A 17,993-nucleotide genomic window follows, 5' to 3' on the forward strand; every position below is an offset into this window, starting at 1 on the left:
TTGGGCTGTGATGCCACCATGTACAGCAGATGCCCATCTGATATGCATGATGAAAGTACTTTCATTCCACCACTACACCACACATTACTATAAGAATATTTTAACTGCAGAGATTGTTACAACAGGAAGATCACAAAACAACCAGTAAGATTTTCATGAACACGATGATTCATTATGTGGTGATCAAATGGTGTTTGTGTGAAGAAGCAATGTTAAGTGAACTTGCTTGTAGACTTGCAGTTTGGATAATTAATTAGAAGAAAACATACTTTAAGAGGACACATTACAATAGGGAAATAAACAAATGAATGCACATTTCGTTGTATCCGAAGTCAGATGTCAACATTTTTCAGGGCATTAGTGAACCATGCCCAATGCATTAAAAGAAAACGAACTTTTATTTTAATGAAAGTGTCGGTGTACATTGTGTTGGAAATTAGCTTGTATTTGTTCATTGTGACTGTAAAAAAATGAATGATTAATTCTTCACCCGTATTTAACTATATTACTTTAACATTACATCAGTTTTTCTTGGAAGAGTAAAATATGGACTTCGTCTACCTTTGCTTTGAATCCCTAATTTCTCCAAACGTAAATACTGTGAGCTTAGGTGGTGACTTACCTACAGCTAAAATTGTCACTTGAATACCTGAACCATTGTTGGTGTGGTAACGGATCACTTTTTTTCCTTGTTACAAAACTTGGTTTCCTATTTCCGCAAATAACAAGTTTTATATGGATAACGATATTTTATTAGTACAATTCTTTATTATTACAATCAGCAAGTACATTTTTAATGAACTAAATAAAAGTAATGTGGTATTTAAAGAATGAAAAATACCGTGGAGTCTTGACTACTGGGCTTGTGAAAACAAAATGGGACAGGTGCCGAATGATGTGTCACTTACGACAAAACGTTGTTGAACTGGTCTTGAACACATTCTAGACATCGACGAGAGTGATGGCCTAATGAGGCACTTAACCTGCAATATGTGGAGTGTCATAGTTTAGGCTGAAGATTTCTGTGATGTTCTGGAGACACTTTCTGTACCACGACTTGGACCCACCCATTCAGGTTACTGTTTACGCAACCATTCTTAGTCACCAAGTGTTATGCTGTCTTCTATATTTTCATTGTGAATATGCTGTGGGCATTCCTTTCTTCCAAGATGACACAGCCATCTTCACAGGTCTGCAAACATACGTATAGTGTGAACCAAAACTCTGGCAACAAAATTCCGGAGGTTGTTCAGTGATATTTTGTCAGGATTTTGGTTAAAGAAACCCATGGTGTTCAGTGGATCATTGTAGAGTAATTGCATTTTGTTTTGATTTATTGCCCTCATTTGTCTTTACACCTGCACTGCACTGAAAATGCTTGTATAACACTGCAAATGTCGACAGTATGCACAGTGTGTGTTGTTTGGAAACACTTGTTACATTCGCTCATTTTACTTGTTGATAACACTAAATCCCTCTTTACTCTTTGACTTTATGACTGTATTGGTATTGCTTGGTTCACTTATATCAAAATACTCACAAAATCTTACTGGACAACCTTCGAAATTTTGTCAATAGAGTTCAGGTTCATCCTGTATGTGTAAGGTGTGAAGGCAGTAGATTTACACTCATATTCAGGTCTCTCAAATCCCAAACTAACTTCAGATTCTGGTGTTCCGTGGATCCCCTAAATTACTTCAGAACAGTGGGAGAATGGTTCCTTCAATATTGCCAATATCTCATTTTATTTGTGACAGTAATTGAGACAGTGTTCAACACATGCCTTAATTGTCAGTGTGATATTAATCACTAACAGAAAACACTAATTTTCCCCTTTTTTAATGTATCTAGTTAACCATCAACTGACACGAGCCTCAAATGTACCTACAATTTCTTAGGCATTCACGCAGTACAGTAAGGTTACAATGTCATTTCTACACCCTTTCCTGTTAAACTGAGTAGCCAAAAGTCATGGGAAGGCACTGGTTGTGATGCCAATAGTGAGACACTAAGCATACCAGTTGCAGAAGTATGAAACCATAATTTTCCTACAGATGGTGCTAGACGTCAGTGTAGGGCCTGTAAGACCACGTCTGCAGCACCATCTGCTTCCTGTAATGGCTGATGACGAATGTCAACAAACAGTAACCCAACTTCCATACACTGGTATCTGTTTCAAACCCGTAAACATGTCGAGTTTTGTGCCTATGAATACAATTTGCAGACAGCATTGGTTTCCTGTTACCACACGAAGAAAACTGCTGCAGAATCGCATCGAATGCTTGTTAAAGCTTTCGGCAAACATGTTCTTGGGAACACACAGTGTTTTGAGTGGTTCAAAACATTCAAAAGTGGTGATTTTGACATGAGAAAGAACGAGCGTGGGAAACCACTGAAAAAGTTTGAAGACAACAAAGTGCAGACCTTCTTGGTTGAAGATGATATTCAAACTCAACAGGAACTCATGGAACAATTGAATGTGACACAGAAAGCCGTTTCTCTTTGGTTGAATGCTATGGGGAAAGGTGCAGAAAGTGGGAAAACGGGTTCCATATGAACAGAATGAAAGACAGCAAGTAAATTGAAAGACCACTGGTGGCATGCTGCTCGCCAGGTACAAAAGAAAGTCATTTCTCCATCAAATAGTGACAGGCGAATAAAAATGGATATATATTGAGAAATCATGGATGAATCCAGGCAAACCATCGACATCCACTGCAAGACCAAATTGCTTTGGAAAGAGGACAACGCTCTGTGTTTGGGGGATCAGAAGGGTGTCATCTATTATGAGCTGCTAAAATCTGGTGAAACCATTAACATTGATCACTACCAACAGCAAATGATTGATTTAAATTAAGCATTACATGAAAAATGACTGGAATATGTAAAAAGGCAACACAAAGCCACATTGCTCCATGATAACGCTCAATCATAGACAAAAAAACGGGTCAGGTAAACGATTGAGGCATTCAGTTAGGAAATCTAGAGCATGTGGCTTATTATTCAGACTTGGCTTCATCTGATTATTATCTACTTGCATCACTGGGACACGCTCTCGCTGAACAATGCTTCAATTCATATTAAAATGCACGAAAATGGTCGCTGATTGGTTTGCTTCAAAAGAATAGTAAATAGACATGAGGCAAACAGCAACTGCTGAAGCCTATGCTGTTAATTTGTCTCCACACAGTTCTGGTAAAAATGGATTCCTGAAAATCCACACTCAACCTGGGAGTGATCTGGAACAGCAGACCACACACCCATACCCGCACCCACACACAGACGGAACTAAGTAGATCTCCATTTTCTACCTATACATTACATTTACTCCAAACAAACAGAAACCATTTCCCTAAGCTATGTATATCGTAACACAAAATATCAGTATTAATTTTATATTTTAGTCAGCTGTTCAAACTTAAATGTACATTTAATCAAGGACAGAGAATGTATGTTTAATGAATCAGCTTAACTTAACAAAGCATTGATTGTAGTATGTATGATTTTACCCACATAAGCTGAAACATACACTCCCGGAAATGGAAAAAAGAACACATTGACACCGGTGTGTCAGACCCACCATACTTGCTCTGGACACTGCGAGAGGGCTGTACAAGCAATGATCACACGCACGGCACAGCGGACACACCAGGAACCGCGATGTTGGCCGTCGAATGGCGCTAGCTGCGCAGCATTTGTGCACCGCCGCCGTCAGTGTCAGCCAGTTTGCCGTGGCATACGGAGCTCCATCGCAGTCTTTAACACTGGTAGCATGCCGCGACAGTGTGGACGTGAACCGTATGTGCAGTTGACGGACTTTGAGCGAGGGCGTATAGTGGGCATGCGGGAGGCCGGGTGGACGTACTGCCGAATTGCTCAACACGTGGGGCGTGAGGTCTCCACAGTACATCGATGTTGTCGCCAGTGGTCGGCGGAAGGTGCACGTGCCCGTCGACCTGGGACCGGACCGCAGCGACGCACGGATGCACGCCAAGACCGTAGGATCCTACGCAGTGCCGTAGGGGACCGCACCGCCACTTCCCAGCAAATTAGGGACACTGTTGCTCCTGGGGTATCGGCGAGGACCATTCGCAACCGTCTCCATGAAGTTGGGCTACGGTCCCGCACACCGTTAGGCCGTCTTCCGCTCACGCCCCAACATCGTGCAGCCCGCCTCCAGTGGTGTCGCGACAGGCGTGAATGGAGGGACGAATGGAGACGTGTCGTCTTCAGCGATGAGAGTCGCTTCTGCCTTGGTGCCAATGATGGTCGTATGCATGTTTGGCCCCGTGCAGGTGAGCGCCACAATCAGGACTGCATACGACCGAGGCACACAGGGCCAACACCCGGCATCATGGTGTGGGGAGCGATCTCCTACACTGGCCGTACACCACGGGTGATGGTCGAGGGGACACTGAATAGTGCACGGTACATCCAAACCGTCATCGAACCCATCGTTCTACCATTCCTAGAACGGCAAGGGAACTTGCTGTTCCAACAGGACAATGCACGTCCGCATGTATCCCGTGCCACCCAACGTGCTCTAGAAGGTGTAAGTCAACTACCCTGGCCAGCAAGATCTCCGGATCTGTCCCCCATTGAGCATGTTTGGGACTGGATGAAGCGTCGTCTCACGCGGTCTGCACGTCCAGCACGAACACTGGTCCAACTGAGGCGCCAGGTGGAAATGGCATGGCAAGCCGTTCCACAGGACTACATCCAGCATCTCTACGATCGTCTCCATGGGAGAATAGCAGCCTGCATTGCTGCGAAAGGTGGATATACACTATACTAGTGCCGACATTGTGCATGCTCTGTTGCCTGTGTCTATGTGCCTGTGGCTCTGTCAGTGTGATCATGTGATGTATCTGACCCCAGGAATGTGTCAATAAAGTTTCCCCTTCCTGGGATAATGAATTCACGGTGTTCTTATTTCAATTTCCAGGAGTGTAATTAAATAAAATGTTCTTAACCACCGCAGCAACAGAATGCACCAACTTACAGCATACTAGAACATTAGCATCATTTCCATAGCAAAAAAATAATGGCTGAATAATAAAAATAATTTATGGCATAAGGCAAGCTGCTTCAACACAATTCTGCATTGTTTAATTCTGAGTACTATCTACATCTCATTAGAGCTGATTAAAATAATACTGTAAAATTGTGTTTGTGTTATCTCAGATGTCAATCTCATTACAAAGTAAACAGTATTTTTAAAGTATGCTGTAATAACTATGTATGTGATGGGTGGAGAACAGTAATTTGTGGCACTGTATGTCCACAAGGCACATACACTCACCTTGAGTGTCTTGACTGCAACAGTTACATTGTAACGTTTCCAAACTGCCTCATACACATCACCATACTGTCCTCCGCCCAATTTATGTCGCATGACGATGTCTGTGCGGTTGATCTCCCATTCATCGGGTTCTGGAACATGTAATACTTTGATCATAAAGACTGGTGGGAAGTAATATAGAGACCATTGACATCTGTAGCTTTTGGAGTGACAACTTTTAAGAAATCCTATTGCCAAGAAACCTCAACATGTTGTATCACATGGAATCTGTCCAAATAATCTGCTGGGATCCAAGCAAGATTGCATGAAGGTACCAATTTCAAATATATGCAGACAATGAGCAATAGCTTATATTCTTGATCGAATTTATTTACATTAGTAAATCAATGCATCCAAAATTATTTCCCTTGTCAAATTTAACTGTGCAAAAATAATAATGGCAGTAGCAAAATGATAACTGAGCAGGAACAAAATCATTCTATTTTGCATTCATATGCCTGGGTGCTACATATAAAATCATGAGAAGCATATCCATGGCATAGAAGTGCAAGTGATTCAAAGCATAAGGATTCTAGAATTTGTGTAGAAAAGGGCTACATCATAATTTTAAACAGGCTTTGAGGAATATGGAGGACATACAGATTAACTAAAACATAAAAAGAACTAAGTTACAACCAGAATATCAAATTTTCGATTCACATCTTGGAAAACAAATCTGAAAGGGGTAGAATCACTACATTTAAAACAAGCAGAAATGGGTAAAAGCTGGTCTGAAGATAAAATTCTAAATGCAAATTATTTTAAAAAGTAACAATGCAAAGAACTGGCACATTCTTTCATTCTCTTAAAGATAAACTCTAAATGTTTGACAAAGTACGGTTCTATATTCAACCTAAATTATGGCACCCATGTGCCAATACAAATGAGAGCACGTGGGGGGACCCAGGTCACTTTGGATGTTCACTCCTCAGTATGTCAAACTGCTGCCTGCAAATTACGAACAACTTTCAAGGAAAGTTAGCAAGAATATATGAAGGAAAAGATGTCTACATATTTTGATTCCATATGATGCTTTGAAGACTCTTAATATGGACACACTGCAACAGTATTTTATATAATTTTTGCTTTGTAACAGCAGCGGCACCTGTCTTGTTTGTCTCACAAGTATATTAACCGTCATAGATTAGACAAAGAGGTCAAAATGTTCAGACTGCTTGACCCGAGTAAGGATTGGTTAGAGGTTATGAGGCTGTCATCAGTTAGAAATTATACAGAAGGAACGCGAAGGTGAGATAAGAGAGGAGGTAGTCGGGTGCAGAGGTAAGGAAGGAAGACGGGCAGAGGGAACAGGAAGGCAGGCAGAGGGGTAGAGTATGGGGGATGACAGGGGTATGGAAACTCAAACTCATACCTCCAAATTTTCTCCCTTATGTTAGATATATATCTGCAGAACAACAGTATCTACATACAGAGAGTCAATTATTAGCTGATGTCAGCCTACAAAGCCAAAACTCTTTAATAATTTTGTGAAACACATGAGAAAAAAAAAGAATTATCTCTGTAACTGAATATTCTAACAACATATTTATGACTTATTTGAATTGGATAATATACTGGTGAATACACATGTTTCACTGAGACTTACAGTTTGCAATAACCACTATTAAATACATGATTTGTGAAAACTTTAACCAATATTCAACACTTAACTAAAATCCGTGTTAGGAAATAATCATTTGAATCATTAATAGTGTTTCTGTTCTACAGTGCTGAATCTCGGTCAAGGACAGTGGTAATAAAACTGCACAATTTGTAATGAGAGACTGAGCATTCAAATATTGGTGGATATCTTAGGTATGCAATTTAAAAACCATATCTAGTAATTCAAACAACCAAAAATGTTATCAGCTCCACACCCACTCCTCCTGCCACCACAATAATCTGTATTTAATATTTTACAAGTGTCATACACTCTCCCCCAGTACAACAGCAATAATACATATCCATAGTTTGATACAGACAGAAAAAGATGAAGAGGAGGAAGGATGTGATCATGTGGGTGGGAGGAGGAGGAGGAGGAGGAGGAGGAGGAGGAGGGGGGGGAGGGGGAGGAGGAGGGGGGAGGAGAGAGGGAGGGGGGAGGAGAGAGGGAGGGGGGAGGAGAGAGGGAGGGGGGAGGAGAGAGGGAGGGGGGAGGAGAGAGGGAGGGGGGAGGAGAGAGGGAGGGGGGAGGAGAGAGGGAGGGGGGGAGGAGAGGACGTGAGAAAGGAAGAGGAAGTAGAGTTTCTTCTCTTCCGATCTCCTTTCGGCTTCTCGGATTTTTTGGGGTGGAATAAATTGGAAAATGAGATATCGAGAAAGAACTGTACACAAAGCCAGCATGAAGCTGTAAATAAGTTCCTTGACAGTAAGTTTACCAGAAGCAGCCTTAGCTAATATAACTTTGCCGGTGCAGTTTCACCACTAGTATTAAATATGTTATATGTATAAAAACTTCTTGAGTTGTCATTCGTACCCACTGTGGTTCAAAAACATAAAACAGCACTGATATTATTTCTACCAATATTGCACTTGAGTTAAGTTACTTTTTTTTCTAATGATATATGAACCATAAAGAGTTCCTTTCAACATTCCAAAAGTTTTTCCTTGTCTTTTTCCACTCAAATAGGATATCAAATTCAATCTTAAGATATATACCTTTTCTGTAAATTTTTTTGCTATAAATGAAAATGACACTTTGTCTTACTGTGATTGATGATTTAGAAATGCATGCCTTAAACAGCTGCATGAAAGAAATGCTGTCCAACACCACCGTATTAAAAGTAGTGCCGAAACCAAGCAGCTAGTAGATACATGGGAATTAAAAAAAGCTAAGGTGATGGCTGACCCTTTAATTTATATACAATAAATTGACACATACAAGACCTGTCACTTAGAGCTAATACAATGCCTACACTGTTTATTGGTCTCAATTTTTGAAATTATTTCATTGGTGGTTTTATTATATAACGCAGAACTTGAAGCAACAGTTTAATCACATATCAGTATCATAGTAAATAAAAATTACAAAGAAATAAAATGGTTGGTCAGTGCCCAGCTTCATCAGGCAGAAGCACAGTACTGTCAATACACACACTTAAAAGGTGAAAACTAGTTCTTGTTTTTAAAACTATTAATTCCTTTCTCAGGGAGGGGAGAGAGAGAGACCAGTGCAGATTAGAAAGTAGGGGCAGGATATTCTGATCCCATGATGGGAGAGGCCACCCACTGTGAGGAAAAGGAGAAAAAAGATGAGGAGTGAGGAGAGGAAGAGGGAGAGCAACAAAGATAGTATATTAATAAGCACAGTGCTAGAAGCTGCAGTCAACAGATAATTTAAGGTCAGAGTAAGAAATACAGATAGACAGAGGAAGAGAAATGAGAAGTGAAATTAATAACAAAATTAAAAACTGAGGAAGTAAGAAACATATTCAAAATCAGAATTGCTTTTCTCCAGTTTTAAGTGTGTCAATCAGAAATGCTGGAGGTTTGCATTCTGAGGTAGGTACTAGTCAACCATTGTCAAGCTTTTGCAAGTCAGCTTTCCTTTTGATGCAATTAAATAATCAAATACACTTTTAGAGAATACATAAGGAACTGGTCAACTTTTAGTTGCTTTCATGTCCTGCATGATAATTTGTTAGATTAACATAATGGGTAAGCTGCAGTTTTCACCAAAATTCTGTTGTATGCCCAACACTTTCATATTATCACGTTAATTTCACTATCACGTGAGACCCATATTACTAGTATACTACTACAAAGGAAAAAAAATGTATCAGTCTGTAATAACATATTAAAACAGGTTGTGACAGATGTTCTACAACAAATTTCTCAGAAATATATTTCCTGCCATCTCTCACAGCATGAGCACAACATACTGAAATGCACAGAAACAAAAAGATTACATTAAATGGACTTTTTAAAATTAGTAACAAAATTAAAATAAAACATGTTAAGGACCAGCCTGGTTAGTTTCCATGTGCACCATTTTTCATGCCATTAGTTGCAGAAGCTCATTCTGAAAAAAATATTTTGGCACTAACTTGATACAAGTGGTATGTGAAGGGAACCCCCACCTGGGCTAAGGGCAAACACAGTCGGTTTGTTGTGTTTGGGAGCTGGGTATAAAAGCTGCGTAATAAGGCCATCTGCATGCATCGAATGGTGATGAACCAGTTCTGCAAGTGTGTTGAACTTGCTCTCTGTTGTCACATATACCTGCAAGCAATTGTAAAGAAATACAAATTAAACTTACTAAATAGATCAACACTTATATCTGGTAAGAAATTAATAATCACAGAGCATATAGTAGAAAAAAGGATACATCTGGCAGCATGCATGAGAGAGATATTTTCAACTCTGCTGCTACTATGAAATTTTCTAAGTACTGAATAAAATTTCACAATGCTCCTGTATTTTTATTCTGAAATTATTTTGTATGTTACATTCATAGCTCTGTATATCATGGAGGCAGGATCATCATCATTTCCTTTGGACCTTTGTCCCATTTCAATGCAGGGTCGGCCTTGTTACTATGGATTTGGTGATGTTAGTGTCAGAGGGTGGCAGATGCCCTTCCTGTCGCCACCCCATACCCCCCGGGATGAAATTAGTGTACTCCAGCTGTCTGTGTAAACCATGAAATAGTGGGAACATTTTCAAATGCCTGCGAGTCATGTAACTGAGGCAGGACGTGGGGACTGGCCCGGTATTCACCTACTGGGATGTGGAAAACCACCTAAAAAGGTGACAGGATATTGAAACATAATGAAAAATGGCCAATTATGAGAGTGGGGAATCTTCCACATGAGACTACAGTAGCAAATTGCCCTTCTATGAGAGGTTAACAAAGAGAGTGAAAAATACAGGGTACCTCAAAAAGTACAGTATAACTTCAGTGTTTTATAACTGAGGCAGGACTGTACGTTGCACTTGTCACCAAAGGTGCACACATTGAAATTGATTGAATGACATAAAAAGCTGGAGAGATAGTGTGTCACCCAATCCAAATATGGTGTGAATATCTCAATCAATTTGGATGCTGTAACACGTTAAATTTGTACTGTACCTTTGAGACAACCTCTAATTGTGAAACTTCCTGACAGATTAAAACTATGCACTGAATTGTGACTTGAACTCAGAACCTTTGCTTTTCACAGGCAAGTGCTCTACCGACGGCAAAAAAAAAATTGTGACGAGTGAGTGAAAGGTACCAATTAGATAGTGTAGGGTCAAAAAACACCACCGACGTGATCTGTCTCCATACAATTGTAATAAATTTCTCAATTAAGTTTTCCTTTGCATTGAAAGTACGGTGTTAATAGCAAGTAAATGCTACTTTGTACAGCTGTGTGAAGGATAGGAGAATTTGTTCCATAATCTTGGCACTACACGAAGAGGTTTTATTGATGCAAATGAAACTAATAATGGACAGTTTTGTCACTTCCATGTTTTTCCATTTATTGATTCAAGCTGTAGAAAATAATGAATTTCATACAGCAAAATTACAATAGGACAAACAAAATACCATACATAATAACTTAGGCAGGTGTCTACAGACAATAAGTCCCTTTGGGAAACAGGGTAAGAATATTTTTTGACAAAATGGTGGAAAACAGAATACGAGAGTGTGCATAAATGGGGGAGGAGGGGAGCAAAAAGGGTGAGGGGCGGCAGGTGACAGTGAGACAATTATGGCTTCTATCATAAAAATGGCTATCACAATTTATCCATCCAGTGGGCATTCATTCAATAAATGATGAGGGCAAACAGAAATGTCAAATGTAACTGCCACTTATTTTTATGATACTATTTGAACACCAAGCAGGTTAAATTGTAACAGGTAATCTTAATTTCAGGAGAGACAGCATGTCCATATGCTTAATGACTATACTAAACAATATTAAAGGATAAAGTTTAGAGCTTTAGAGTTTGTTTTCTGGCATGTCTATAGAAAATGAGAATTCATTAATTTCTCTACAAATCCACAATTCAGCCTAGAACAACAGAATATTTATTTCTAATCACAGAATTTACCAAGCTAAATCAGCATGTATAATCAACTGTAGCAGAGGTGCTGCAGGTCATAAATGGTGAAATTTAGCCTCCCAAGGACAACGGCCAATTGGAATTAAGCTTTGGGAAGCTTGGCCAAGAAGCAGCTCTTCGTCAAAGAGAGCTTTCGCAAGGGCAGGAAATGGTCACTGTAAATATCTGAGTCTGTTCCTGGTCCTGATTGGCTGAAAGGGCTAGATGTTAATAAATAGTTTTGTGGAGCAGTTTGAAGCTCGCAAAATCAAAAAGAAGTCAGCTGGCAGCCCTTGTCAAATGTGGGAGTGATTTAGTGAGTGAGCACATGCTTGGTAGGTAGAGGTCTCTTATCAGATTGCAAAAGCCGTAGGTTGCTGGAGGTGGTGTTGGATAAGCCTGACCAACTTGGACAGCTTCAATTAAAGCTAATAAATTCAATTTATTTTCATTGAAACTTCAAGTGTGATTTTGTGTATTGTATCTCAACTAACTATGGAGTGTATTCCTGTTAAGGAGATAGTTGGTAGAAGTTGCCAGGAATCATCTGGAGGAGCTGTATCAAGCTGGTCAGACCTTGATGATTAAGATAACTACAGGGCTTTAACTATTGACTTTGGAGTTGTGACTATTTTAACTCTGTCTTGTGAATGAAAGCAAGTCTGGTTATCCTTATTTAGAATGATTTAACATTGTAGCAGCACAGGTGGTATATCCAGGTCTGTCAATTAGCATTTTCAAATAGATGTGTGCAGAAATATGTTGCATAATTTGTCTGGCAAACTGCACAACACTAGGAGTCGGAGGATTCTTCTGTATCCGTGAGTGTAATTTTGTGTGATGCCATAGAAGATCCGAGAACAGATGAAAGGTTTGTTTCAAATTCAATGTATTTTTTATAATGTTATGTTGAGGATGTGTAGGGAAACATGAGATTTTTTTTTTTTGGCCTAGAGGTTTATGACGTGTGTTATCTGGAACATATGTGCGCAATTCATAAATGTTGAATTCAGCCTTTTCTCAACCAACTCACACTATGTTAGCAAACAAAAGAGAGTAATTGTTTCACTCTCTCCGTTACCACAGAAAAACCAGCCTCTGCATATTATTTATGAAACTTGAGACCCTTTATTCAGTTTAGCACCTCTCCTTTCTTGCACGTTGTTACAGGGTACAGGTAAATCATTCGTTGTTGACAGATATTCTTCTCAGTAGGTCATAATTAAATGTTGACAATAGCAAAACAAAACGTATTAAACAACTTCAAATACACAAACTAAATAAAATTCTTACCTTCCCCTCACTATCCTCAGAGATTCGATAATGGTACACACGACCCTCGTAGCGCAGTGAGATGGATCTCTGACCGGGTGAGCTTTCTGATTCACGTACAAGGAAGCTCCCATTGATTCCTGAGCTAAGCAAGTACTCGGCTGCATTTCGCGAGATTGGCCCATGGTACCAGGAGTGTTTCTCCAGTGAGTTGACAGGTGTCACATAATTAGAAGGCACCCAGCCAACCTGGCCGGAGGCTGAGTGGGCTTCACACCACTCACCCGACTTATTGTAGCTCAGGATACGAACCTGCTCACCTGCAAAGATGATATGGTTAATTATAATAGGGCTGACTTTAAGTTTATTTGAGAGCTGTAAGCATCAAAATAAAATATAATAAATACTGTGGTATGAATTGCCAGTATAAAGACTGTCAACTGTCACAGCAATAAGGCAAAAGTACCCTTTGCCTGCAAACAGATTTTGATTCATGAACACTGTAGTAGAAAATTATTTTCAGCAGAGTACATGATGGTAGATATGAACTCACATCCAAATCAAGCACAAAATTGTCCCTGGAAGACCAGTACGCTAACTATAATTGTTATATAACTACAGGCTATGAAAACTGATACCATCTAAGATAAGTTCACAATGCAACAGGAAAGCAGTTAACTCTTGGAAAAAATATTCCTGTTAAATGCAAATGTGGTATTGTACGAGTGATTCTATGTGGTATATATCATATGAAGCTAAGTGTATATGATGTACTGTAGCTATTGAAAATGAGGTATAGTAATGTTGTTATATTAGAGTAACTGCAATAGCAAGAAGACTGACAACCTGAAGTACTACTGAAAACTGCAAAGAATGAAAAAGAAAAGCCACTATAAACTGGTTGCTGAAGACAACTGAAAAATACCAAAGATACAGCCCATCTGAGAGCTACATGGAGAGAAAGATAGTCTCATAATATAAGTTGTTGCCAAGAATACTAAGGCAAAATAGTGTCACATGTGATGCAATTGGTTATACACTAGTGTCAGGTTAACTCCTTGTATTATGCTCAACAGTTCGAAATAACATGTAATCCATTTTCCTCTGGTTCACCTACATTGATGCATTGGTAAGCAAATGAATTATTTTTTTCAGGAAACTTTTACCACTGAATGCAAGAGGCCCTACCTCTAGAGGTACGGAAACTTTTTTCATTTTTTAAAAGTTCACAAGGTCTGTGCTGTACAAAACTTGATGCAGTGATCTCATCACTCATCAGTTTCATGCATACACAAGTACAAATCTGTTACCAAATTTGATGCTAGTCAAATTAACAGACCATGCAGTTAACATGAAATTATAAAAAATGAAAGTTCTGTTTGGAAATTATATCTTCAGGTATAACGTTGAACTAATACTGATGAACCAAAATTGAAAGAATAACAGAATAAAGTACATCAGATTGATTGTCAGGGCTTTTGTATAGGAAAGCAGGCAATTTCCAAGCAGGAGATTAACATTTTCTTAATCATTCAATATATAACAACAAATTCAGATACATAACAGGATACGTAAATATGATGTGGCCAATTACAAGCTAATTTCAGAAGCAGTTATTCTACTCCATTATCAAAATGAGCAATAACTATTCCAGTAAGTTCTTCAACAGCTTAGACCACTAAGTAATTCAAAGGAGTGGAAACTATCATATGGTTTTGAATGTGTATTTTAGCTGAGTTTTATAGCCGATTGAAATTAGATATGAGCTCTGAAGATGTTTCTGAAAGATAGAGAAATACCACTGGTGTGTGTGTGTGTGTGTGTGTGTGTGTGTGTGTGTGTGTGTGTGTGTGTGTGTGTGTGTGTGTGGGGGGGGGGGGGGGGGGGGGGAATTGAAAGTAGAGCCTCATGAAGATTAGTATCTGCCAGCCCATCTGTCTCTTTATGAATTTAATACCTTCAAGTGAGATACTTTGCAGGTGTGTGTACTTAGCAAATGGCAGTTATGACTGGCTTAAAAATAAGGTGTTCCAGTAACGGAGTGCTTCACCTCCATATCTGTTCATGTTACTGATGGACTAAATAACAGAGAGATTTGATATAATTTATGCTTGTATCTGCTCCCAGTCCACAGATTTTTTTTCTGAATGGACTTAGTGAGAAAGTGAATCACTTTGTAAATCACACCAGCTAACACAGACCATGTCACAATGTGAAAACGCCCAACATATACCTTAATGAAATTGTTTTATTGAATTTCTCAGCCTTCGGTCACACAAGTGGTATGCAGTTTTGGCTTAGCAGCACATCTTTGTCAGATGACTGGAGTATATTATATAGTAATACGTCAAAGTACGACTATATGAACCAGGAAAGGCTGAAAAATACAACAGAAGAACTTTGTTTAAAAGATGATAAGATAGTATGCCTAACCTGTGTAAATGCTTTAATATTTATGTATGACAATATTCTGTGGAAAGTAGGTGAATATCCAGCATGAGCTACGAACTACACTGTTAAGAAATCTAGACGAAAAGTCAGGACAAGAACAGCAGTAGTAATAAGCAAGAACATTAAAATGAAATATTTAAACATTTTATAAATGAACTAAAGTACAATCAATCTGTAAACAAGAAGCACTGAAACTCTCAAATCATCATAACTCTTCATTAAAGAGTGTAACCTTCTCTAAAACCCAAAATTAATGGACTGGATGTGGTTAGCTTCACTTGTCTCATGCATACAACCAACAGCAGAAGTTGGAAATGGGTTTTGTTCTCTGTATTTGCAGCATATTTTCAGCCACATGTAGCAAACAAATTTTCTGTAGGAAGACTCATGGCTGTGGTTACTACACTGGATCAAGTACTGTTTCACTTTTTGTTATTACATAAACTGCTCTACTTGGAAAGTAAAATAGGGTACAGGGTTAAATTATGGCTGTGAGCAGTGCACCTCTGCACTATGGTACTGTGTCAAAGGTTGATGAACGCACTACTTATCGGAAGTCTCACAGTTAGTAGTAAGTCAAGATTAAGAGGAATTTAAAAATTCACCAAATGTACACTGGACCAGTGCCACGTGTGCCACTGTTCCAACTTTTTTTTCCTAGAAACCAAAAATGCAAACCTTCAGAGACATCCGATTCTAATCTCCCTACAGTGATAGCTGCAGAAGTGTTTCACCCTATCAGCATGACTGCAATCTTTTAGCCCACACTGCTGCACATCATAGTGAACAAACACCAAGTGGGAGGATTTCCAGTGCAGTCTTCACTCATATATATTGCAAGCATTCTGAACAGCTACTGCTACATTAGGAGTTTTGACACTCCTTCAGGCAACTGGACATGTCATACTTCAGCAGCTACACTTAGCAAGAAATTTGCAAACCTAGTTCAAAGAATGACACAAGGCATTTGATTTCCTGAGCAGGACATTTCCCCAATATGTCATACACTGAATGTGTCTGAGATGGTCCATCAGCTATTCGAAAATTCCTGGCATATTAAAACCGTGCCCCAGACTGGGATGTGTACAATGCTATTTCAGCACAGTACACATCATAATTTAATGGACACAATAACCTATTAAAGGAGATGTTCGATCAATTGCTCCTGTATTTGGATGTGGTACTGCACTCACCTTTGCAGTGAGATGCAAACTCTTTCAAACACCCTCGGATCATCTTTCAAATCTTGGGAAGATGCTGCTCCAATCTGTCAACCATATCAATGGGAGTGTTGCACACTTCACTTCTGTGGTGACCAAAAATAGCAAAATTCAGAGGATCAGTTACACACCCTGCTCTACCTATGCATCTTGCACCATGCATTATGTCTTACTTGAACACTTAAATCGCGGTAGCGACTTCGTTTCATCAAAAGACTTCCAAGATTTCAACGTTTGTCCAGGTTGAAATACTAAATTTCCCCGTTTAAATTTTTGTTGTATGTGAGCCGAAATTTACTTTACTGGTTACTATGGCTGCAAATGAATTTTTTTGAGGTGGTACATCACTTGTTACTGAGTGTTCCAAGTTTTGCTATGATTTAGTGTTACCATCTTATCCCGTGCTCTGGCATGCTATTGTATTATAACCTTGAGTACATGAGGAATTCTCATTTGAGCATGCTTCAAACTGTTGTCATTGGAATATAATGTCAGCACACTTCGATAGCATCGATGCATCCAAGCTGGACGCTATGCACACTACAGACACTATTAATGCTAAGCATAACACTGCAAGAATGTCTGCAGGGCACTACTCTGCACTGAATTAGTAAAATCAAACAGTGTAACATTAATGCTAATCTATTAAATATTTGTGTCCAAATATGGATCCACACTTATACCTTTATAAAATTAAAAAAGCACCTTTGATTTCTAACAATGACGTATTATCATGCATGCATTATACTCAGTCGCACTCGAAACTGCACAAAGTGGAACATACTTGGAGGCTGAGAACCCAAGCTTCCCAAAGGGTGATGAATGCATCAGAGGCAGCCATGATCGTGCAACAAACTTAACAGTCCACTGCACTTCTTCACCTTTTTTTTATGCGAAAACGCAACCAACAGTTTCCAAAGCAGTACATCAGAGTGAATGTAACAAATGACTGAACATTTCCATTAATAAACAGTTCAACTTCCTCTAGAGCCAGTCAGTATCCCCTGAGATTTTCCTGGGAATTCCAGGCTCTCAAATGAGGTTGCCAATCTAACATGTGATGGTTTCCCATCATGCATGAATCACATTCCCCAACCGTGGGCCATAGGTGAAACTTGCATCCAATTTAGATTGTGACTTAATAATGAAGTTTACATTTTAAATATATTCATACAAACTATGACAATATTTCATACTGAAGTCTGTGGCAGCTTGTAACCACAATCTGCAATTACCTCAGGAACAGTTTGTTTACACATCCACGTTTACTGGAACGTATTTGCTTCTACTGTCGCATACTTTGGCTGAAGTCCACTTACAGTGTCAGCGGCTCTTGAACTGTGTGCGGATGTTGCCAACTGGGTGATAGCATGAAGTAGCCAACGAGAATTGCTGAATGTAATGACTTCCTTAGGCAGATGATATGAAATCATTACATTTGTTTTCGATATGGAGAGACCCATAGTAACTTTTACAGATCTGGTTATTATAAGTTTTAATGTTGCTTTCTGATTTTCGTAATTCTTTGGTGACTGGAAAAAACTAGCGCGGACAATCTGACCAGCAGCATAGCTCAAGGCCTAGGTTACGTTGGAATGACAATTTTATTGCGAGTTGGCGAAGCCTATGAAACTCAGCACAAAAAGTAATGAGACTGACAACTCTGTGAGCGATCTGGC

At 39.3% G+C, this 17,993-nt stretch overlaps 1 protein-coding gene across 1 annotated transcript in view; it reads right to left on the bottom strand.

The window, feature by feature from the left end:
• LOC124795847 (tyrosine-protein kinase Abl) overlaps positions 1 to 17,993 on the bottom strand; it is a 448,464-nt gene that overhangs the window by 131,478 nt on the left and 298,993 nt on the right. Inside the window, exons 3-5 of the mRNA XM_047259929.1 lie at positions 12,665 to 12,963; positions 9,421 to 9,562; positions 5,303 to 5,433 (exon numbers count right to left, since the gene is read on the bottom strand). Coding sequence (XP_047115885.1) covers positions 5,303 to 5,433; positions 9,421 to 9,562; positions 12,665 to 12,963 — 572 coding nt within the window. The remainder of the gene's footprint in view (positions 1 to 5,302; positions 5,434 to 9,420; positions 9,563 to 12,664; positions 12,964 to 17,993) is intronic.

The sequence above is a fragment of the Schistocerca piceifrons genome, chromosome 4 (genome assembly GCF_021461385.2).
Source record: "Schistocerca piceifrons isolate TAMUIC-IGC-003096 chromosome 4, iqSchPice1.1, whole genome shotgun sequence".
Lineage (NCBI taxonomy): Eukaryota > Metazoa > Arthropoda > Insecta > Orthoptera > Acrididae > Schistocerca > Schistocerca piceifrons.